Source organism: Bombina bombina, chromosome 6 (genome assembly GCF_027579735.1).
Source record: "Bombina bombina isolate aBomBom1 chromosome 6, aBomBom1.pri, whole genome shotgun sequence".
In the NCBI taxonomy this organism is placed as follows: domain Eukaryota; kingdom Metazoa; phylum Chordata; class Amphibia; order Anura; family Bombinatoridae; genus Bombina; species Bombina bombina.
The window spans coordinates 1,067,504,749-1,067,530,272 of NC_069504.1; the positions used below are offsets into that span (position 1 = coordinate 1,067,504,749).

The 25,524-nt window shown below is 40.7% G+C and overlaps 1 protein-coding gene across 1 annotated transcript in view; it reads right to left on the reverse strand.

Moving 5' to 3' along the window:
• Positions 1-1,543, reverse strand: part of TRIM24 (tripartite motif containing 24) — a 467,748-nt gene extending 466,205 nt beyond the window's left edge. The window contains exon 1 of the mRNA XM_053719682.1: positions 1,045-1,543. Coding sequence (XP_053575657.1) covers positions 1,045-1,443 — 399 coding nt within the window. The 5' untranslated portion in view covers positions 1,444-1,543. The remainder of the gene's footprint in view (positions 1-1,044) is intronic.
• Between the last annotated feature and the right edge of the window lie 23,981 nt (positions 1,544-25,524).

Sequence of the window (25,524 nt, forward strand, 5' to 3'; positions counted from 1 at the left end):
TGCATATATACACACACACACATATATACATACACACACATATACACTTGAAAATTTCTGGCTCATAATACTGAAATAAATTTAGAAAGCCATGAAGTTTGATAGATCATTGAAATATATTTGAAAACGTGTTTTACTGCTAAAACATTGTCATTTCTGAATTATGCATTTTAAATACCAAAACATAAAAATATAAAACACAGGTGAGAAAAGAAAAAAAGCTAAAGAGCAGTCAATTTTGAAAGCCGAGTACCACCAATGTAACATTTTGGATACCAAGAAGAACTGCAGTAACAAGCAGGGTCCTGACAAATGCCTACTAATGACACATTCTGGAAACCTGAGTTTTCAAGTGTTGCTTCTAGAAAAATTTATATTTTAATACATAGCCTGTACCTGTTTAAAAACTGTCTGGCTAATAAATACAGGTAAGGTCCTCAACTTTGTTTTGCAAAGGTCTAAACCCTCACCCACAAGACATTTGCAGAACACTGCTGCCTATAAACAAATATAATTGGCACAAGTGTATATGCAATCATATGCAAAAGACAAGTAAACTAAAAGCATATCAAATTGTGTATAAAAATAAACAAATTGCTTTTCATAACTAGGCATATTCATTCTTTACTATGTTTCTGGTCAAGGAGGCATTTGGGCCTAAACCAACTATGCCTGTGCCTAGGGCTGCACATTCTGAGGAGTAGTATACGTCTAGCATGATGCCTTCTCACTCAAAACATTTTATTTACAACTATTATCACAAAGCTATGAGCTTCAGCTATCTAGCTAGGGGTAGATGACCTTTCCAACATCCCTTACCTCCAGTCGCAAAAATATCAGCTACAACTGATGGGGTTAACCGTGAAGCACTACCTAGGGAAGCCCAAAAACTTAAATAGACCACTATTCGGCCCAATACTTTAGTGAACAATAACAGTTAATACTTGTTGAGAAATTATAGAACAGTATAACTGAAATATATATAATAAAAACTTATATGGCACAAAAGCTTTGGTCCCTGCAGAGTTCTGGTCCAACCAATCAGGCTCTTCGTGCTATCTTGACCTGGTAGCGCGCATTTGGGAGTAGAAAGGAATAAGAGTGGGACTCACCCTGCACAGTGGCTGTATTAGCTGGTGGTCCAGGAGGTGTTTGTGGGGAGGGCACACTGGGCATGCTGAGGTATCTCTCCGGAGGCGGCAGACAGCGAAGGCACAGGGAGTGCAAGCAAGGAAGCAGGCGGGGGCTGCGGCTCTGAATGTTCAGCCTACAAACGCCGCAAGTCTCCAGCAAGTTCATGGCGGCTCGTTCCCCGCTCCTCTCTTCGGGGCCCTGCCTGCTCTCTGCTTCATTCTCAGTATTTGGAGGGGACACCAAAGGCGTATTTGGTGGAGGAGGAGGCGGTGGTGGCGGCGCCGCCACTTTGTCAGCGGCCTGCTCCATTTGTAAACTCCTCGGGGTTTCTTAGTAATCGAACCCACACAAGTCTCACCGCTTCCGCGGTTTCTAAGTCAGAACTTCTTCCCGACATCCGACAGTCTCAGACACCGGACGCAGACTGAGCGCCGAAATTAGCCACACCTCCTACTGGACTAAACCATTTGTAACACCCCGTCAGAAAACAGGGGGGGTAGAGTCAATAGCAAGCACCTCGGTAGCTTTCAGCAACCCTCTCTCTATAAATTCCCCATCGCTGATAAATGGTTGCTTCCTGCACCCCTTTGTATAAAATTAGGCTTTCTCCCCACCCCGAGCACGTTCTATCTGTGACACGCCCCGTCTCTTTCTCCAAGAGGAAAACCCTCATGAATATTTAACAAGGGGGTGGTGTTTTCTCTTCTACTACTAAGTACAGTAGCGGTAAATATGACGTTGTAGATGAAGATCAAGTTCTTCTCATAGCACAGGTGCTATAATTATAATAGCAGGGAGATGCTTAGTTTATTATGCAACGTAACAAAATATGCTCCTCAACTGAATTAAACGAGTTTTTACCTAGACGTTTGTGTAGTAGCGTCTATAACGTGGTTTAAACACATACAGACGCATATATGTATATATATATCTCAAATGAGGTGTCAAAAAACTACTGTTATGTAACTGCCTGCCAGCGTGCAGTGAATAGCCTACTCAGTCACTGTTCTCTCTATAGCAGTGATTTGCACACCACCATCCCAAAATTTTACAAAATCACACATTGTAGCCTAATACAGGATATATATACAGTATATATATATATATATATATATATATATATATATATATATATATATATATATATATATACATACACACACACTGTACTGTGCTGTCATGCCATGCCTCCTACAAACTATACATGACATATTGACATTCCATTCACAAACAATTGTAATGATTGTCTGTGAATGAATGTCAATGTAAATGATGCCTGATGAGCCTGTCACATACATCACTCACTTTCAAAATTTGAAAGAGGGACACCCCCGCACTGTTGTCAGTCTGCCGCGGCACAGCTGAGGATCTCTCACGGCACACTAGTGTGCCACGGCACACTGGTTGAAAAACACTGCTCTCATAGTTGCCAACATTTAAAAAAAAATTCCAGGGACACTTTGCAGCAGAGCAAGCAGGCGGGTTACTGGAGTATTGACGACCTACCGTTCAACTGCTCCGCCCACTCAGTTCTGCAATCAAAACACACCCATTTGAAAGTAATAGTACAATTTAGACTTATCCATAGTTTATTATACAGATTACAGCACCAAGCTCTTACACCTACCCAGTCTCTGGAACACATTCTGGGCATATGGTTATTTTTACAACACAGCATCAAAATTAGAAAGACAAATAATATGTGAACCCATTCAATAATAATAATAATATTCCATTAGGAATGAATTATATTTAAATAATACACTATATCTATTTATCATCTATCTATCTGTATATGTGTATGTGTGTGTATATATATATATGCAGTACATGCAAACAACAAATGTGCAAAGGAGATTTTCAGGGACATTTCCAGGGACAAAAAAATCCAGGGACATACAACAAAATCCAGGGACTGTCCCTGGAAATCAGGGACTGTTGGCAACTATGTGCTCTATAGCACTATGGGTTTGATGTATCAAGCCTTCTTTACAATTTCTCACAAGAGAACCTGCAGTCAGGATTTATCAAGCAGCGGTCATCCATACCCTCTTCTCCACCTCTTAGGTAGAGAATATCAATCTCCCCGGTCTCACCCAACCGGTGAGATTGACAGCTCCTGCCCGCGCGTGATTGTCAGTGCGCGGGCAGGAGGCGACATTGTACGCAAGCTCAAAATAGCCCTCATGTGCAATGCTGAATTCTGCCAGCGGATTGCTGCCGCCAGAGGCGAGCTGGGGCGGACAGGGGCGAATATGTTCGTCCTTGCTTGATAAATCTTGCCAGCTCAAAAGCATCCATTTCACAGCACACCACATTCATCTCAGTACTGGATGCCAAAAATTGAGAACAAATAGAAGTTAGTGTGGAGGATTTAAGATCACCCTACATATTTTTAAATATTAACTCAAAAAGATCAAAACTCAAAAAAATGTTAGAGAGGCCTCTTAAAAGTAAACGTCTTAAAGATGGTATCTCGTGGGTAAGGATTGTATGTAATGGTTCGTACCAAGTGGATGGATAGTGGTAACACTGCTTGCCTTAAAGTGAAGGTCAAGTTCGGGTGACTCGCTCACGCCGTTGGATACCTTAATAAAAACTAGGTCAACTTTCATTCATCAATTTTTCGACTTCTCACTAAATAACGCTGTTTTTTACCTTATAAACAGCCTCCGGTACATTTCTTTAATCCACCCGCCATTTTCTATAATTGATTGACAGGCTAGTCCTATTCAATCCACCAATGGTTCAGTCCTTTTCCCGAAAACGTCACACGATAGTTATGCGCATGCTTTAAAGCTTCGATAGCGCCGTTTCTTCCTCATGCTCGTTCATGAGTCGCTGTTTGAATGTCGATACGCATGTGCAGTTTTTTTTTACTGTCGTGAACACGCTTGGGACCGACGTAGAGAGCAGGTGGGACCGCTCGCAACGTCACAAGAGGAGAACAAGGAAGTTGTGCGGGGGAGGAGTTGCAATATAAATGGTACTTATTTTCAAACTTATTTATTTCAAAAACCAAAGTGATAAATTAAAATATAAGGTAGCGACTACATTAATGCTACATTGCCTAATGCATTGCGGTAGTCAATAACAGTAAAATTGACCTTCACTTTAAAGGAATACTAAACCCATATGTTTTCTTTCATGATTCAGATAGAGTATGCAATTTAAAGCATCTTTCTAATTTACTCCTATTATCAATTTTTCTTCGTTCTCTTGTTATCTTTTGAAAAGCAGGAAGGAAAGCTTAGTAGCCAGCCCATTTTAGGTTCAGCACCTGGATAGCGCTTGCTGATTGGTGTCTAAATGTAGCCACCAATCAGCAAGCGCTATCCAGGGCGCTGAACCAAAAATGGGCCTGTTCCTAAGCTTTCATTCCTGTTTTATCAAATAAAGATACCAAGAGAATGATGAAAAAATTATAATAGGAGTAAATTAGAAAGTTGCTTAAAATTGCATGCTTTATAAATTAATATTGCATCCATATATGACGCTGTTTTGATATAAAAATGCTTTGACCACTTGTAAATGACTGAGGTGGGTGACACAACCCCCCTTACTTATCAAGACATCTCAGAGTTCAAAGCAGATATTTGTTCCCCAACTATAAGGTATATACAATTGTTCTATGCCTTTTCTCAGATCAAAATCTATGATTTAAATAATTGTCCTGATAAACATCCTAATAGATAACAACCCCATGTGGGGACAGCAGATATTCAGTCTGAATTAGTATTTGAAGCTAGCAGAATCTCAGGAAGATAGTTAATTAACAATTATGGTAATCAAATGGTAGATCACAATAGCCTATATTTAGAGTTGGGCGGTAGCCGTGAAAACCAGCGTTAGAGGCTCCTAACGCTGGTTTTGGGCTACCGCCGGTATTTAGAGTCAGTCATTAAAGGGTCTAACGCTCACTTTCCAGCCGCGACTTTTCCATACCGCAGATCCCCTTACGTCAATTGCGTATCCTATCTTTTCAATGGGATCTTTCTAACGTCGGTATTTAGAGTCGTGTCTGAAGTGAGCGTTAGAATTCTAACGACAAAACTCCAGCCGCAGAAAAAAGTCAGTAGTTAAGAGCTTTCTGGGCTAACGCTGGTTTATAAAGCTCTTAACTACTGTGCTCTAAAGTACACTAACACCCAAAAACTACCTATGTACCCCTAAACCGAGGTCCCCCCACATCGCCGCCACTCGATAAAAAAATTTTAACCCTTAATCTGCCGACCGCCACCTACGTTATACTTATGTACTCCTAATCTGCTGCCCCTAACACCGCCGACCCCTATATTATATTTATTAACCCCTAACCTGCCCCCCACAACGTCGCCGCCAGCTACCTACAATAATTAACCCCTAATCTGCCGACCGCAAAGCGCCGCTACCTACGTTATCCTTATGTACCCCTAATCTGCTGCCCCTAACACCGCCGACCCCTATATTATATTTATTAACCCCTAATCTGCCCCACTCAATGTCGCCTCCACCTGCCTACACTTATTAACCCCTAATCTGCCGAGCGGACCGCACCGCTACTATATTATATACTATACTATATATACTATAATAAAGTTATTAACCCCTAATCCGCCTTACTCCCGCCTCAATAACCCTATAAGAAATAGTATTAACCCCTAATCTGCCCTCCCTAACATCGCCGACACCTAACTTCAATTATTAACCCCTAATCTGCCGACCGAATCTCGCCACTACTGTAATAAATGGATTAACCTTTAAAGCTAAGTCTAACCCTAACACTAACACCCCCCTAAATTAAATATAATTTAAATCTAACGAAATAAATTAACTCTTATTAAATAAATTATTCCTATTTAAAGCTAAATACTTACCTGTAAAATAAACCCTAATATAGCTACAATATAAATTATAATTATATTATAGCTATTTTAGGATTTATATTTATTTTACAGGTAACTTTGTATTTATTTTAACCAGGTACAATAGCTATTAAATAGTTAAGAACTATTTAATAGCTAAAATACTTAAAATAATTACAAAATTACCTGTAAAATAAATCCTAACCTAAGTTACAATTAAACCTAACACTACACGATCAATAAATTAATTAAATAAAATACCTACAATTACCTACAATTAAACCTAACACTACAATATCAATAAATTAATTAAATACAATATCATAAATAAATACAATGAAATAAACTAACTAAAGTACAAAAAATAAAAAAAAACTAAGTTACAAAAAATAAAAAAATATTTATAAACATTAGAAAAATATTACAACAATTTTAAACTAATTACACCTACTCTAAGACCCCTAATAAAATAACAAAGCCCCCAAAATAAAAAAAATGCCCTACCCTATTCTAAATTTAAAAAGTTCAAAGCTCTTTTACCTTACCAGCCCCCCAACATTACAACCCACCACCCACATACCCCTAATCTAACCCAAACCCCCCTTAAATAAACCTAACACTAAGCCCCTGAAGATCTTCCTACCTTATCTTCACCTCGCCGGGTATCACACCGTTCCGTCCTGGCTCCAAAATCTTCATCCAAGCCCAAGCGGGGGCTAGACATCCATCATCCGACGGCTGAAGAAGTCCAGAAGAGGGTCCAAAGTCTTCATCCTATCCGGGAAGAAGAGTAGATCCGGACCGGCAACCATCTTCTTCCAAGCGGCATCTTCTATCTTCATCCGATGAGGACCGGCTCCATCTTGAAGACCTCCACCGCGGACCCATCTTCTTCTTCCGACGACTTCCCGACGAATGACGGTTCCTTTAAGGGACGTCATCCAAGATGGCGTCCCTCGAATTCCGATTGGCTGATAGGATTCTATCAGCCAATCGGAATTAAGGTAGGAAAATTCTGATTGGCTGATGGAATCAGCCAATCAGAATCAAGTTCAATCCGATTGGCTGATCCGATCAGCCAATCAGATTGAGCTCGAATTCTATTGGCTGTTCCGATCAGCCAATAGAATGCAAGCTCAATCTGATTGGCTGATCGGATCAGCCAATCGGATTGAACTTGATTCTGATTGGCTGATTCCATCAGCCAATCAGAATTTTCCTACCTTAATTCCGAATGGCTGATAGAATCCTATCAGCCAATCAGAATTCGAGGGACGCCATCTTGGATGACGTCCCTTAAAGCAACCGTCATTCTTCAGTTGGACGTCGGAGGAAGAAGATTGATCCGCGCTGGAGGTCTTCAAGATGGAGCCGTTCCTCCTCGGATGAAGATAGAAGATGCCGCTTGGATCAAGATGGTTGCCGGTCTAGATCGCCTCTTCTTCCCGGATAGGATGAAGACTTTGGAGCCTCTTCTGGACCTCTTCAGCCGCAGGATTATGGATCGCCAGCCCCCGCTTGGGTTGGATGAAGATTTTGGAGCCAGGACCGATCGGTGATACCCGGCAAGGTGAAGATAAGGTAGGAAGATCTTCAGGGGCTTAGTGTTAGGTTTATTTAAGGGGGGTTTGGGTTAGATTAGGGGTATGTGGGTGGTGGGTTGTAATGTTGGGGGGGTATTGTATGTTTTTTTTACAGGCAAAAGAGCTGAATTCTTTGGGGCATGCCCCACAAAAGGTCCTTTTAAGGGCTGGTAAGGTAAAAGAGCTTTGAACTTTTTTAATTTAGAATAGGGTAGGGCATTTTTTTATTTTGGGGGGCTTTGTTATTTTATTAGGGGGCTTAGAGTAGGTGTAATTAGTTTAAAATTGTTGTAATATTTTTCTAATGTTTGTAAATATTTTATTATTTTTGTAACTTAGTTCTTTTTTATTTTTTGTACTTTAGTTAGTTTATTTAATTGTAGTTATTTGTAGGTATTGTATTTAATTAATGTATTGATAGTGTAGTGTTAGGTTTAATTGTAGGTAATTGGAGGTATTTTATTTAATTTATTTATTGATAGTGTAGTGTTAGGTTTAATTGTAACTTAGGTTAGGATTTATTTTACAGGTAATTTTGTAATTATTTTAACTATTTTAGCTATTAAATAGTTCTTAACTATTTAATAGCTATTGTACCTGGTTAAAATAAATACAAAGTTACCTGTAAAATAAATATAAATCCTAAAATAGCTATAATATAATTATAATTTATATTGTAGCTATATTAGGGTTTATTTTACAGGTAAGTATTTAGCTTTAAATAGGAATAATTTATTTAATAAGAGTTAATTTATTTCGTTAGATTTAAATTATATTTAATTTAGGGGGGTGTTAGTGTTAGGGTTAGATTTAGCTTTAGGGGTTAATCCATTTATTACAGTAGCGGCGAGATTCGGTTGGCAGATTAGGGGTTAATAATTGAAGTTAGGTGTCGGCGATGTTAGGGAGGGCAGATTAGGGGTTAATACTATTTATTATAGGGTTATTGAGGCGGGAGTGAGGCGGATTAGGGGTTAATAACTTTATTATAGTAGCGGTGCGGTCCGCTCGGCAGATTAGGGGTTAATAAGTGTAGGCAGGTGGAGGCGACGTTGAGGGGGGCAGATTAGGGGTTAATAAATATAATATAGGGGTCGGCGGTGTTAGGGGCAGCAGATTAGGGGTACATAGGTATAATGTAGGTGGCGGTGTTGTACGGAGCGGCAGATTAGGGGTTAATAATAATATGCAGGGGTCAGCAATAGCGGGGGCGGCAGATTATGGGTTAATAAGTGTAAGGTTAGGGGTGTTTAGACTCGGGGTACATGTTAGGGTGTTAGGTGCAGACGTAGGAAGTGTTTTACCATAGAAAACAATGGGGCTGCGTTAGGAGCTGAACGCGGCTTTTTTGCAGGTGTTAGGTTTTTTTCAGCTCAAATGGCCCCATTGTTTCTATGGGGGAATCGTGCACGAGCACGTTTTTGAAGCTGGCCGCGTCCGTAAGCATTGCTGGTATCTAGAGTTGCAGTGGCGTTAAATTATGCTCTACGCTCCCTTTTTGGAGCCTAACGCACTGAAAACCCAGCCATTCTGTGAACTCTATATACCAGCGGTATTTAAAAGGTGCGTGGGGAAAAAAGCACGCGTAGCTAACGCACCAATTTGGCCGCAGAACTCTAAATCTAGGCGAAAGTCTCTTTGAATTCTCAATACACAATATGCTGTCTAGAGGAGACACAGGCATGTGAAAGAAAATTGGGATTTTAAAGTTTGAAATAAATCATATCATTTCCGATCTATTTAAAATACTCAGTAATGTATACATGTGTGTATATATATATATTTATATATATATATATATATATATATATATATATATATTAATTTAATGTACAAGCTAGCATTAGATTGTATTGGCTGTGATCAAGGACCCACCTACCTCAAATGCTGAGATGGGTACCAAGGTGCTCGGAGGTTTAGGGGATAATCTAATATACACAAAGAAAAAAATGTAAACCCTGTCCAGCAATTCCACTTAAGGCCTTAATAAATAAAAGAGTAAAAGCTGCGAGAGTCTCAAAACAAACACTCATTCACAGATGTCAGATATGTTGCAAACAGATAATTTAATTGTCAAAGTGAAACAAAGTGCATAAATAAATAAAAAAATGACCACTATTCGTCGTCAAAAATAATCATAAGAATATGCAATTCATTTATTACTCAACATACAAACAGGGGATCCCAAAAGTCCAGCTACACAGTGCGTCCACTGAATTTACAATAAATAAGTCCGTACATATGGACAGGTTTAGGCAATTTAATAAAGCCAAACAAGCTTGGTCCTCCTGAAGTACACCTCTGTCTTAATCCTATTCAGGAAAATAAATGTGGTTGCGAGCGTGCTTGCAAGTATTCAAGACACTTCTAGGGGCCAATAATTCACCGATCATCCCTGCACTCCGTCCCCACCACTAACTCAAATCCAGAGTGAGCTGAACAAATGACAATGGAACTAAGTATACCGTTCAGCAGGGAATACTGGCGTCATTCTCCATATCAGGTCAATGTATACACATAACTAGTGATGTCGCGAACCTAAAAATTTCGGTTCGCGAACGGCGGACTCAAACTTCCGCAACTGTTCGCGAACCGGGCGATCCGCCATTGACTTCAATAGGCAGGCGAATTTTAAAACCAACAGGGACTCTTTATGGCCACAATAGTGATGGAAAAGTTGTTTCAAGGGGACTAACACCTGGACTGTGGCATGCCGGAGGGGGATCCATGGCAAAACTCCCACGGAAAATTACATAGTTGATGCAGAGTCTGTTTTAAGCCATAAAGGGCATAAATCACCTAACATTCCTAAATTGTTTGGAATAATGTGCTTTAAAACATCAGGTATGATGTTTGTAGCAGAGAGGCAGTAGGATCTGTAATATCTTTTGGGTAGACAGAGACAAGCAAGTAACTACTCTTGGTAATTGTAGCAGAGAGGCAGTAGGATCTGTAATATCTTTTGGGTAGGCAGAGACAAGCAAGTAACTACTCTTGGTAATTGTAGCAGAGAGGCAGTAGGATCTGTAATATCTTTTGGGTAGGCAGAGACAAGCAAGTAACTACTCTTGGTAATTGTAGCAGAGAGGCAGTAGGATCTGTAATATCTTTTGGGTAGGCAGAGACAAGCAAGTAACTACTCTTGGTAATTGTAGCAGAGAGGCAGTAGGATCTGTAATATCTTTTGGGTAGGCAGAGACAAGCAAGTAACTACTCTTGGTAATTGTAGCAGAGAGGCAGTAGGATCTGTAATATCTTTTTGGTAAGCAGAGACAAGCAAATAACTACTCTTGGTAATTGTAATAATAACCCCTTTCCACCAAGAACTAGACGACACATAGCTTGGGAGTCAACAACAACTTATTCAACAACTGGAAAAACAAACACTTTTTAAAAACAGTCTCCCCTACAAGGGGTTTCCCAACTGAAACAGCAGGGAGTTTAAACAGTAACATACAGTTTAACATACATTTTAACCATTAGCCTAAATAACAATTCCTGCATAGTTCATAAGTGGCAAGGTTTGCCACAATGTTGTATCGATCAGGTAGTGTAAGGGTTACGCCCGATTCAAAGTGACAGACCAAACTCCCCGTGTAACGCACCGCAAACAACCGCAAACAGTTCATCTGCACAACCACGAGATAGATAGATTTGATAGATAGATAGATAGATAGATACATAGATTACATAGATCAATAGATGCAATATACATTTGATAGATACGATTGATAGTTAGATAGATTTGATAGATAAATAGATAGATTTGATAAATATATCATTTCCCAGACAGAGAATTACAAGACGTGCGGTCTGGGACCCATGGTAAGGTTCCCAGAGGCAGTTGCGGTGCCAGGGGAGGTGTATATGGCATGGATTTTAATAACTGGGAGATGGAAAAAGATGCTTGGTCGGTCCTCCTACTTCAAATTTGGGGCACTGCGCGTGCAATCTACTGTGCCACCAGATATGAGTGGTGTGTTAAGTAGTACTATTCTTAGCAGTTTAATCCCTGTTATCAGCCAGAAAAATTGATGTTTGTTTGACAGTTAGAAAGTGCCCTAAAACATTGCGGCTTGAACCCTAGTTGTTGGCGGATAAGTCATGCAAGTCATCTGGCATTCGAAGATAAAATACAGCAGCGTGTGGACCATTTTTAGCCCAAGGCAGCTCATCTCATCAGGCCTTTTTTACTCGAATGTATTGCCCAATGTCAGTCCCTTCGGGATCCATCCCTCATTCATTTTAATAAAGGTGAGATAATCAAGACTTTTGTGACCTAGGCGACTTCTCTTCTCAGTGACAATACCTCCTGCTGCACTGAAGGTCCTTTCTGACAGGACACTTGAAGCGGGGCAGGCCAGAAGTTCGATTGCAAATTGGGATAGCTCAGGCCACAGGTCAAGCCTGCACACCCAGTAGTCAAGGGGTTCATCGCTCCTCAGAGTGTCGAGATCCGCAGTTAATGCGAGGTAGTCTGCTACCTGTCGGTTGAGTCGTTCTCTGAGGCTGGATCCCGAAGGGCTGTGGCGATGCATAGGAGTTAAAAAGGTCTGCATGTCCTCCATCAACAACACGTCTGGAAAGCTTCCTGTCCTTGCCGGCATGGTCGTTGGAGGAGTATTACTTTCATCTCTTCCCCTGTTAGATTCCCGTTGTGCTATGACATCACCCTTATACGCTGTGTAAAGCATACTTTTTAATTTATTTTTTAACTGCTCCATCCTTTCCGACTTGCGGGAATTCTGTAACATTTCAGTCACTTTATGCTTATACTGGGGGTCTAGTAGCGTAGACACCCAGTACAGTTCGTTCTCCTTCAGCTTTTTTATACGAGTGTCCCTCAACAGGCACGACAGCATGAAAGACCCCATTTGCACAAGGTTGGATGCCGAGCTACTCATGTCCCGTTCCTCATCCTCACTGATCTCACTGAAGGTATCTTCTTCCCCCCAGCCACGTACAACACCATGGGTACCAGATAGGTGACAAAAACGAGCACCCTGGGATGCCTGTTGTGCTTGGTCTTCCTCCTCCTTCTCAAAGCCATATTCCTCCTCTGACTCCTCTTCCTCACAATCCTCTTCCTGCGTTGCCGCTGGTCCAGCAAGCGATGCTGATAAGGCTGTTTCTGGTGGTGATGGAGACCACAACTCTTCCTCTTCACGCTCATCTACGGCCTCATCCAGCACTCTTCGCAGGGCACGCTCCAGGAAGAAAACAAATGGTATGATGTCGCTGATGGTGCCTTCGGTGCGACTGACTAGGTTTGTCACCTCCTCAAAATGACGCATTAGCCTATAGGCATTGCGCATGAGCGTCCAGTAACGTGGCAAAAAAATCCCCAGCTCCCCAGAGGCTGTCCTAGGACCCCGGTCATACAAATACTTGTTAACAGCTTTTTCTTGTTGGAGTAGGCGGTTGAACATTAGGAGTGTTGAATTCCAACGTGTCGGGCTGTCGCAAATCTAGCGCCTCACTGGCAGGTTGTTTCGCCGCTGGATATCTGACAAGTGCACCATGGCCGTGTAGGAACGCCTGAAATGGCCACACACCTTCCTGGCCTGCTTCAGGGCGTCCTGTAAGCCTGGGTACTTATGCACAAAGCGTTGTACAATCAGATTACACACATGTGCCATGCACGGCACATGTGTCAACTTGCCCAATTTCATTGCCGCCTCCAAATTACTTCCGTTGTCAGAAACCACTTTGCCGATCTCTATTTGGTGCGGAATCAGCCACTGATCCACCTGTGCGTTCAGGGCGGACAGGAGTGCTGGTGCGGTGTGACTCTCTGCTTTCAGGCAAGTCAACCCCAAGACGGCGGGACACTGCCGTATCCGGGATGTGGAATAGTACCTGAGGGGGTGCCATTGATGTGGAGCAAGACGCAGCAGCAGAAGAGGACTCAGCTGAGGAGATTATGGAAGAGGATGGAGTAGGAGGAGTAGAGGAGGTGGCAGCAGGCCTGCCTGCAAGTCGTGACGGTGTCACCAACTCCTCCTCTGCAGAGCCAGGCATTCCATGCTTGGCAGCCGTCAGCAGGTTTACCCAATGCGCAGTGTAGGTGATATACCTGCCCTGACCATGCTTTGCAGACCAGCTATCAGTGGTCAGATGGATCCTTGCCCCAACGCTGTGTGCCAGACATGCCATTACTTCCTTTCGCACAATCGAGTACAGGTTGGGGATTGCCTTTTGTGCAAAGAAATTTCCCCCGGGTACCTTCCACTGCGGTGTCCCAATAGCTACAAATTTTTTGAACGCCTCAGACTCCACCAGCTTGTATGGTAAAAGCTGGCGGGCTAACAGTTCAGACAAGCCAGCAGTCAGACGCCGGGCAAGGGGGTGACTTTGTGACATTGGCTTCTTATGCTGAAACATGTCCTTGACAGACACCTGACTGTGGGCAGATGAGCAGGAACCGCTCCGGAAGAGAGACGGATTGGCGGATGGTTGAGAGGGGGCAAGGAGCACAGCAGTGGTTGACGTGGCTGAAGATGCTGGACCAGGAGGAGGATGGCGGCTTTGAGTTTGTGTGCTGCTTGTCCTCATGTGTTCATCCCATAGGCGTTTGTGCTGTGAGATCATGTGCCTTCGCAAAGTAGTTGTACCTAGGTGGGTGTTGGACTTCCCACGACTCAGTTTCTTTTGGCACAGGTTGCAAATGGCATTGCTGTTGTCAGAGGCAGACACATAAAAAAAATGCCACACTGCTGAGCTCTGCGATGACGGCATTCTGGTGGTGGCAACAGCATGCGTTGATTGGCGTGCTGTCTGGCTGACCCCGGGTGCCGATGCATGCTGTCTGACTGTGCCACTAGCTCCTTGCGACGACCTCCCCCTGCTTCCAACTCGTCTCCTCCTCCTGCTCCTCTCTGTCTCCCCATCTGAACTTTCCACCTGTTCTTCTTCTCTTCTACCGGGTGCCCACGTGACATCCACGGACGCATCGTCATCATCAACCCCTTCACTTGTATCTGACAACTCAACAACGGAAGCAACGGCGGGTACAACATCATCATCATCATCACACCGTGCGTCGTTCATGTCTGTAATGCTGCCTGACTGAGACATATCACAGTTATCTACATCCTCTGTCAATGATGGTTGCGCATCACTCATTTCTTCACACTGAGGTGTACATAACTCCTCTGACAGATGAAGTGAGGCGGCTGTGGTGCTAGTGTCGGTGGTGGCGGCAGGCGGGCGAGTGGTAAGTTGAGAGGTGCCCGAAGCTAAGCTAGAGGAGGAGGATGGTGCATCAAGGTTACGAGCGGAAGCTATAGAAGATTTGGTGTCCTGTGTTATAAAGTCAACTATTTCATCAGAACTTTTCGTGTTCATGGTACATGGCCTAACACTGGGCATTATTCTATGGCCAAAGGGAATCACAGCACCACGACCACGACGGCCACTGCGGGTTGGCCTGCCTCTGCCTGTCATTTTTTTTTCCAATTAGTGCTACTATGCATGCAAGCTACTGTGAGTGGGCACAGTATACGCTGTGAGCCTGACACAAAAAAACAGACTGATGTTTCACAGTCAAATTTTTTTTTTTTTCTTAAATGTACACTGACACTACTATTAAACAAGATAATATGAGTGGTGGCACTGGGCAAGTGGGCACAGTATACGCTGTGAGCCTGACACAAAAAAGCAGACATGATTCACAGTCAAAATAGTTTTTTTATTTTTAAAATGTACACTTACACTACTAGTAAACAAGATAATGTGAGTGGTGGCACTGGACAAGTGGGCACAGTATACGCTGTGAACCTGACACAAAAAAGCAGACTTATGTTTCACAGTCAAAATAGTTTTTTTATTTTTAAAATGTACACTTACACTACTATAAAACAAGATAAAATGAGTGGTGGCACTGGACCAGTGGGCACAGTATACGCTGTGAGCCTGACACAAAAAAGCAGACTGATGTTTCACAGTCACAATAGTTTTTTTATTTTTAAAATGTACACTTACACTACTAGTAAACAAGATAATGTGAGTGGTGGCACTGGACAAGTGGGCACAGTATACGCTGTGAGCCTGACACAAAAAAGCAGACTTATGTTTCACAGTCAAAATAGTTTTTTTATTTTTAAATGTACACTTACACTACTATTAAACAAGATAATATGTGTGGTGGTGGCACTGGGCAAGTAGGCCCAGTATATGCTGTGAGCCTGACACACAGGCTGGCAGTGGCAGGCTGGCCTGGCAACTGAAATTAGATTACACTAGCAGACTGATGTAAAAGGTTTTTTTTTTTAAATTTACACTACTGTTACACCAGATATGAGTGGTGTGGCACTGAGCAAGTAGGCACAGTATATGCTGTGAGCCTGACACACAGGCTGGCAGTGGCAGGCGGGCAACTGCTATTAGATTACACTAGCAAACTGATGTAAAAGGTTTTTTTTTTTTTAAATTTACACTACTGTTACACCAGATATGAGTGGTGGCACTGAGCAAGTATGGAACAGTATATGCTATGAGCCTGACACACAGGCTGGCAGTGGCAGGCGGGCAACTGCTATTAGATTACACTAGCAAACTGATGTAAAAGTATTTTTTTTTTAATTTACACTACTGTTACACCAGATATGAGTGGTGGCACTGAGCAAGTAGGCACAGTATATTCTGTGAGCCTGACACACAGGCTGGCAGTGGCAGACTGGCCTGGCAACTGAAATTAGATTACACTAGCAGCCTGATGTAAACATTTTTTTTTTAAATTTACACTAATGTTACACCAGATATGAGTGGTGGCACTGAGCAAGTAGGCACAGTATATGCTGTGAGCCTGACACACAGGCTGGCATTGGCAGGCGGGCAACTGCTATTAGATTACACTAGCAAACTGATGTAAAAGTTGTTTTTTTTTTTAAATTTACACTACTGTTACACCAGATATGAGTGGTGGCACTGATCAAGTATGGAACAGTATATGCTGTGAGCCTGACACACAGGCTATCAGTGGCAGGCTGGCCTGGCAACTGAAATTAGATTATACTAGCAGACTGATGTAAAAGTTTTTTTTTAAAATTTACACTAATGTTACACCAGATATGAGTGGTGGCACTGAGCAAGTAGGCACAGTATATGCTGTGAGCCTGACACACAGGCTGGCAGTGGCAGGCTGGCCTGGCAACTGAAATTAGATTACACTAGCAGACTGATGTAAAAGTTTTTTTTTTAAAATTTACACTAATGTTACACCAGATATGAGTGGTGGCACTGAGCAAGTAGGCACAGTATATGCTGTGTGCCTGACACACAGGCTGGCAGTGGCAGGCTGGCCTGGCAACTGAAATTAGATTACACTAGCAGACTGATGTAAAAGTTTTTTTTTTTAAATTTACACTAATGTTACACCAGATATGAGTGGTGGCACTGAGCAAGTAGGCACAGTATATGCTGTGTGCCTGACACACAGGCTGGCAGTGGCAGGCTGGCCTGGCAACTGAAATTAGATTACACTAGCAGACTGATGTAAAAGTTTTTTTTTTTAAATTTACACTAATGTTACACCAGATATGAGTGGTGGCACTGAGCAAGTAGGCACAGTATATGCTGTGAGCCTGACACACAGGTTGGCAGTGGCAGGCTGGCCTGGCAACTGAAATTAGATTACACTAGCAGCCTGATGTAAACATTTTTTTAAAAAATTTACACTAATGTTACACCAGATATGAGTGGTGGCACTGAGCAAGTAGGCACAGTATATGCTGTGAGCCTGACACACAGGCTGGCATTGGCAGGCGGGCAACTGCTATTAGATTACACTAGCAAACTGATGTAAAAGTTTTTTTTTTTTAAATTTACACTACTGTTACACCAGATATGAGTGGTGGCACTGAGCAAGTAGGCACAGTATATGCTGTGAGCCTGACACACAGGCTGTCAGTGCCAGGCAGGCAACTGCTATTAGATTATAAAGAAAAAAAAACAAAAAACGACTGATGTAGCCCTAAAAAGGGCTTTTTGGGGTGCTGTCCTTACAGCAGAGATCAGATGAGTCCTTCAGGACTGTAGTGGACACTGAATACACTAGCCTAGCTATCAATTTCCCTATAAAATCAGCAGCGGCTACACTATCCCTCCTCTCACTAAGAATGCATGATCAGAATGAATCTAAAATGGCTGCTGCCCAGGAGCTGGGAGGGTCTGGGAGGGAGTGTCTGCTGCAGATTGGCTGTAATGTGTCTGCAGACTGTGAGATAAAGGGTCAAAGTTTACTCAATGATGACGAATAGGGGGCGGACCGAACATCGCATATGTTCGCCCGCCGCGGCGAACGTGAACAAGCTATGTTCGCCGGGAACTGTTCTCCGGCGAACTATTAGCGACATCACTACACATAACGCCTCTCACTCCGTGTTACCTAGTGTTACCTGAATTCAAATTCTCAGTACGTCTTCACCCCGTGTCTCCTCAGTACAAGGCTCACCACTAAGCTGTTTTTGTATATGAAGTTAAATTCAGTTTTTTGTTACTTTGTGCAATAATTATGTTTCAGTTCACCTGTGGGGCTCTTAAATAGAGCTGAATCTCTACAACGGATATCGATTCACTGTGCCTGAGGAAGCCCTTAGTGACGTAGGATGAAACATCTGTAGCGGTTTTTCAGTCGGCTGGAGCCGACTTTCACGCTGTCTGTAATTACAGCGTTTCATCCCAACGGTTACCTCTGACTGTTCTCCTATGCAACTACATGACAGCACTGAAAAGAACGGATTAGTGGTGAGCCTTGTACTGAGGAGACATGGGGTCAAGATGTACTGAGACTCTGAATTCAGGTAACACTAGGTAATGCGGAGTGAGAGGTGTTATGTGTATACATTGACCTGATATGTAGAAGGACGCCAGTATTCCCTGCTGAACGGTATACTTAGTTCCATTGGAATTTGTTCAGCTCATTCTATATTTGAGTGAGTGGTAGGGACGGAGTGCAGGGATGACCGGTGAATTATTGGCCCCTAGAAGTGTCTTGAATACTTGCAAGCACGCTCACAACCACATTTATTTTCCTGCATAGGATTAAGACAGAGGTGTACTTCAGGAGGACCAAGCTTGTTTGGCTTTATTAAATTGCCTAAACCTGTCCATATGTACGGACTTATTTATTGTAAATTCAGTGGACGCAGTGTGTAGCTGGACCTTTGGGATCCCCTGTTTGTATGTTGGGTAATAAATTAATTGCATATGCTTATGATTATTTTTTACGACGAATAGAGTAGTCATTATTTGATTTATTTATGCACTTTGTTTCACTTTGACAATTAAATTATCTGTTTGCAACATACCTGACATCCGTGAATGTGTGTTTGTTTTGAGACTCTCGCAGCTTTTACTCTTTTTATTTATTAAGGCCTTAAGTGGGATTGCTGGATAGGGTTTACATTTTTTTTCTTTGTGTATATTATATATATATATGTATATATATGGGTTCTGAGAGATATATCTCATGTCATACACATGTTGCACAATATATTAAACTAGGCGATAAGCCTGCCCATAGGGCATTCTATTTAAAATAAAACTACAACCCCAAAGCTAAAATTACAAAAAATAAAAAATGTAAAATTACAGAAAAAAATAAACAAAGCTATCCAAAATAAAAAAATTGAACCTAAACTAAAACGCATATAAAAATAACCTGCCAAAATAAAAACACCCCCTAATCTAATACTAAACTACCAATAGCCCTTAAAAGGGCTTTTGTAGGGCATTGCCCTAAGTTAAACAGCTCTTTTACATTGAAAAATTACTAAATCCCCCCTAATAGTAAACCACCCACCAAACCCCCCAAAATAAAAAAACTAACACTAAAAAAACCGAAACTACACATTGCCCCTAAAGGGGCATTTGTATGGGCATTGCCTTTAAAAGGGCATTCAGCTCTTTTACTGCCCTTAAAAGGGCAATCAACTCTTTTCCAGCCGATTAAATCCCTAATCTTAAAAATAAAAAATAAATTAAAAAAAATCCTAACACTAAGCCCCAAATAGGTACTCACCGTTCCTGAAGTCTGGTGGAGAAGCTCTTCTTCCAGACGGCTCCATCATCTTCTATCTTCATCCGGGGCGAAGGCGGAGCGGAGGTGCGGAGCTGTGGATCCTGCTTTCAATCTTCAGTGTGTGATGATCGCATGAAGAGGAGCCTCCACGCCGCTGAGGACTGCCACCGTTGAGGACTAACGCTGAGGATCCACGCATCGGGGATGCCAGCTCTGTGCCGCCTACACTCTGGATGAAGATAGAAAATGATGGAGCCGCCTGGAAGAAGACCTTCTCTGCCGGACTTCAGGAACGGTGAGTACCTATTTGGAGCTTAGTGTTAGGATTTTTTTTAATTTTTTTTGGGGGGGGGTATTTTTAAGATTAGGGATTTAATGCGCTGGAAAAGAGATGATTGCCCTTTTAAGGGCAGTAAAAGAGCTGAATGCCCTTTTAAGGGCAATGTCCAGACAAATGCCCCTTTAGGGTCAATGGGTACTTTAGGTTTTTTTAGTGTTTTTTTTTTATTTTGGGGGGTTTGGTGGGTGGGGGGGTTTACTGTTAGGGGGGATTTAGTAATTTGTAAATGTAAAAGAGCTGTTTAACTTAGGGCAATGCCCTACAAAAGTCCCTTTTAAGGGCTATTGGTAGTTTAGTTTAGGGGGTATTTTTAATTTGGGGGGCTTTTTTATTTTCATAGGGATAAGGTTTAATTTTTTTTATATTGGATAATTTTGTTAATTTTTTTCTGTAATTTTAGAGTTTTTTATTTTTTGTAATTTTAGATTATTTTTTTGTAATTTAATGTTAGGTTTTATTTAAGTGTAGAAAAAAGAGAAGCGGAGCACCGGCATAAAAATAATAAACTTTAATCCAACACGACTTAAAAGTTATCAGGATACATACATGTGTTGCAAGATAAAATAGGAGTCAGCAAGTCTAGCTGACGCGTTTTGGCTGTGTTTATTTAAAGTGACAGTCTACACCAACATTTTTTTTATTTAAAAAGATAGATAATCCCTTTATTACCCATTCCCTGTTTTTGCATAACCAACACAGTTATTTTAATATACTTTTTACCTCTGTGATTATCTTGTATCTAAGCCTTTGCAGACAACCTCCTTATCTAAGTGCCTTTGACAGACATGCAGTGTAGTCAATCAGAGAAGACTCCCAAATAACTTCACGGGAGTGAGCACAATGTTATCTATATGACACATGTGAACTAGCACAGTCTAACTGTGAAAAACTTTCAAAATGCTCTGAGCTAGGAGGCGGTTTTCAACTGTTTAGAAATCAGTTTGAGCCTAGCTAGGTTTAGCTTTTCAAAAACACCACCAAGGGAACAAAGCAAATTTGATGATAAAATTAAATTGGAAAGTTGTTTAAAATTGCATGCCCTATCTGAATCATGAATGTTTAGTTTTGACTAGACTGTCCCTTTAAGTGTAACTTAGTATTGGGGTTAACTTAGGGTGTGTTAGGTTAGGGGGCTTAGTAATTTAATTAGTTATTTGCGTTGTGGGGGGTTGGCGGTTTAGGAGTTAATAGGTTCATTAGGTTTATTGCGATGTGGTGGTTTGGCGGTTTAGATGTTAATAGGTTAATTAGGTTTATTGCGATGTTGGGGTTGGCGGTTTAGGGGTTAATGGGCTGAGTAGGTTTTTTGCTATGTGGGGGTTTGTCGGTTTAGGGGTTAATAGGCAATTAGGTTTATTGCAATGTGAGGGTTTGGCGGTTAAGGGGCTAATATTTTAATGATGTTATTTGCGGATTATGGGTTAATTACTTTATTATTTTGCGATGTGGGGGTTTGCGGTTTAGGTGTTTGTTAATACTTTGTGTGGGATGTTAGTTTTTTTTGTTATACTTTGTGCAGGCGGGTAGGTTTTTTTTGTTATACTTCATGCGGGCCGTTTAGGTGTTTTTTTATTTATTTCTTGCGAGCAGTTACGTGTTTTTTCGATATATCGTGCGGGTGGTTGCGTGTTTTTTTTTAAGGCTTCGGATTTGCCTACACTGCATCCAGGTGGATTACGAAAATGGCAGTGCGCAACTGGCGACAGCGACGGACGCATTACAAATGTGATTATAGTATAGATATGAAGTGGATTACAATAAGTGGCAGTAGTGAGTTGAAATCTTTGATAAACAACATTTTCCTCTATTCCAGACAGCTGATGTACTAATAAAGTCTTAAATAGAACTGATGCATACCTATATAATTCATGCTATGAATGATTTCATAATTATGTTGCCATACATTCAAAACAACATTATTAAGACATGTGAAATGATGAAATAAAATATATATATTAAATAGTCAATAATAATAATAAAGTCAAATATATATATATATTTATAATAATTAATTTCTACAGCGTTCTACTCACATGAGATGTGTATAATATAAAGATAACTGGAAAAAGTGGCGATATTATTATTATTGAATATGATAGTGAAAGACAGCACCTATTTTCCTTGTGGGGCACGGGAAAAGGGTTAGCCAAACCCCAATGTATATCCAAGAAGAAGTATTTTTCCAGCCACCAGTTGAATTTTAAAAAAGACCTTTATTCATTTCTTACAGGGTCCATCATATCAACAACGTTTCAAACCTATGCCAGGTTGATGATTAAGAACCTGGCATAGGTTTGAAACGTTGTTGATATGATGGACCCTGTAAGAAATGAATAAAGGTCTTTTTTAAAATTCAACTGGTGGCTGGAAAAATACTTCTTCTTGGATATTATTATTATTATCAGTTATTTATAAAGCGCCAGCAGATTACGCAGCGCTATACAAAGAATGAAAACATTACAGGGATACAGTAATACACAAACAAGTACAGTAGGGGTAAATAACAGTTGTAGGTTCAGTAATTGATTTATACAGAAGGTAAGGAATGCCCTGCCCTTGAGCACAATCAGTAAGAGTTCACTTTAAATACAAAGTTGCCTACAGGTAGAAAGGCTCTCAAGCTTACAATCTAACGGAGAGGGAATGGACACAAAGGTAAGGGAGAAGGGAAGTAAGTCTGATAAAAGGCAGTGTAAACTGAGAGTGAGGACATAGGGAAACAAAAAAAAGAGTGTGTGGTGACTGAGCAAATGAGGTTGGAAACAAATGAAATATATGAGGACTGAACTCTCAAATTGGTCATCCGTTAAAGAATCACATTTTAATACTTTTAAAAGTTTATAGCAAAGATACTCTATATCCATTTTAATTGAATCTGGTATTTAAAAGGTACTTTATAGTTGCAACCTAGTATTAAATGGACCAGTGTGTTTCATATATTAAATATATTAGTGCTAAGTAAATTTATCATTAAGCGGAAAGGATTTACGGCTAGATTACGAGTTTTGCGTTATGAGTGAATACGCCTCATAACGCTTCATTTTCCCTACCGCTGCTATTACAAGTTTCTGTAGCGCCACAAATATCGCCATCTACGCTCAAATACATAACGCTCACACAGACCCAGTAGTTAATGATATATCGATAACTAAAACATCCACGAATCACTTCAAAAACATTACACAAAGTACACTTACACTCATACAAACACTGGACAATATTTTTTATATTAAAATTTTTCGTGTCAAAATATAACGGATCAAAGTTACGAGATCTCGGGTGTTTGAAAAAAATTGCACACAAACCCATTTTACCTTCACTTACATAGACATATGGGGCCATACACTCATTTAGCTACATCTAACTACAAATATTATCACATATATACACAAATCGATAGATACAAACAATATACAGCACAGTACGTACACAAAACATATTTATATTATGAAATTAACACGATTTAGCTACTTTTTCACAGAAGAACATGACCTCACTCACTTTACGCTCAACACAAGTGTTGGATTTTATTTCTTTTGAAATTTCTCTCCTCCATTGACTTCTATGGGGAATACGTGCTCGTGCACGCGACCGGCAGATTTACCTAACGCATGAAAAAAAATTTGACTTTAAAACTCGTAATACCAGCGTTACAATTGGGGCACTAATTAATTCATTCTTGCGTTAGTCCCGCTATGCCAAATAGATCAAGAAATTACTATTTCCTTATGGAGTTATGGCTTTTACTTGTGTGAACATCACTACAACATCAAATTCTTAAAGGAAATTATATTACATCAACTAGAAATCAACATAAATTCTATCATCAACAATATGAAATCGGTTTAAAAAATTAAATCAGATTTAAACGGACAGAAAATTATTTTTTAACATTTCAGTCTTCACAAACAGTAGACTATTGTAAACACGTCTCATTTACGTATATTATAGCATTTCATTTATTCAACTCATATGCTTGGATGAACAGCATATCTACATAGGCTTACCAGTTGATGATTAATGGATGCACATGCATGCCTTTTGTCATTGACTCATACATGTGCATTGATATTCAGGCAAAAAAAACACATATAAACAATGAACACATTTACATCATACAACTACATTGGAAGGTTGCTTAACATTAGATTCTCTCTCGGAATCACAAAACAGAAATTATGGCTTTAGTGTCCCTTTAACATCACGATTCACTCATAATGTACCATTAGGAATTACGTACAATAATAACATATCATTAGAAAATATTAGAGCTGTCACTTTTTTGGAAGGAACAACAATGCTATACTGCTTTATATAAATCAGCATATGTGGGAGAGAATCACCATACATACGTATATGTACATAACACATCACACAACAACAAAACACACATTTATCTTTTTAATCAGCACACAATAATAATGTTGTAAAATACAACAACACAATGAAGATTTGCAAACTAGACAGGCAGGGTGCTAATATGATGACATCATTCTAAGCTTCAACCATACAGATTACAGCATTGAGACTGTACCGTCCCTTTCAGCGGTTTCTCACTCAAAACTACATATACGTAAACAAGAGGGTTGGAAGATCTTCATTATTATTGCGATTTCAATGGAACACGTAAAATATTGACATCTCGCAAATCACTTTTATATATAATATTATAGATGTCAGCCGTTACTTTATCGTTTGGCAACAATATTGCAGCAACATTGATCGATCAGATTCTATGCCATGTCTATGCACATTATACACAACTATGCGCTTTCATTCATGTTAGCATGGACATGTGCTTTTTACTATAAGATCGCGTTTAATTAAGTATTTATTACGCATATGAACAAACATTACGACGTTGCACTGTATATGTTAAATTTTACACTTTCACATTACGATTTATTGGGGGGGAAATAAATTTCATCAAACACAAGAAAATCCGCCCACTTTGAAAGCATTCGCGCCTCTCAGATACAATCAAGTGTATACAATCAGCAATCATTACGAACACGCTACCATTGGACATATTGCACTATAAATCCCCCAAACAACATGGCCAAAGAGTCCCTTGTGATCGACATTGTATCAAATCGCTTCTGTGTGTTTGCATACCTTGTTACTCCTTGTGTGTTTGCTCTGCTGTTTGGCTTTGTACTGCTTAGCTTGGAAAATATGGATGATCCGCAGTTAGTTGTTGCTGGTGCTGTTGCACAAGTTGTGTACAACAGAATCAGGCGTGCTCGGCATCTCCAAGAGAGACGAAGGGCCCTCTGGTTAGAGGTCCACCTGTTCACAGGGTGAGGCCCACCTTGGATAACATGAGCGACTTCGAGGTTTATGACAAGTATAGGCTCAATTGCGAACAGCTCATTAGCCTTTACGATGTACTTAAACCTCATCTGGAGCCACATAAAAGTATGCAGACTGCAATCCTTGGCATGACCAAGATGCTAAGTTGCATACACGTCCTGGCCTCTGGAAGTTTTCAAACCGGAGAGGGGTACATACATGGGCTGTCTCAGGGTACCTTCTCTGTGGTTTTTGATGATTTTCTGGACGCCATGGTACGAGTTTGTAAGCTTTACATAGGATTCCCTC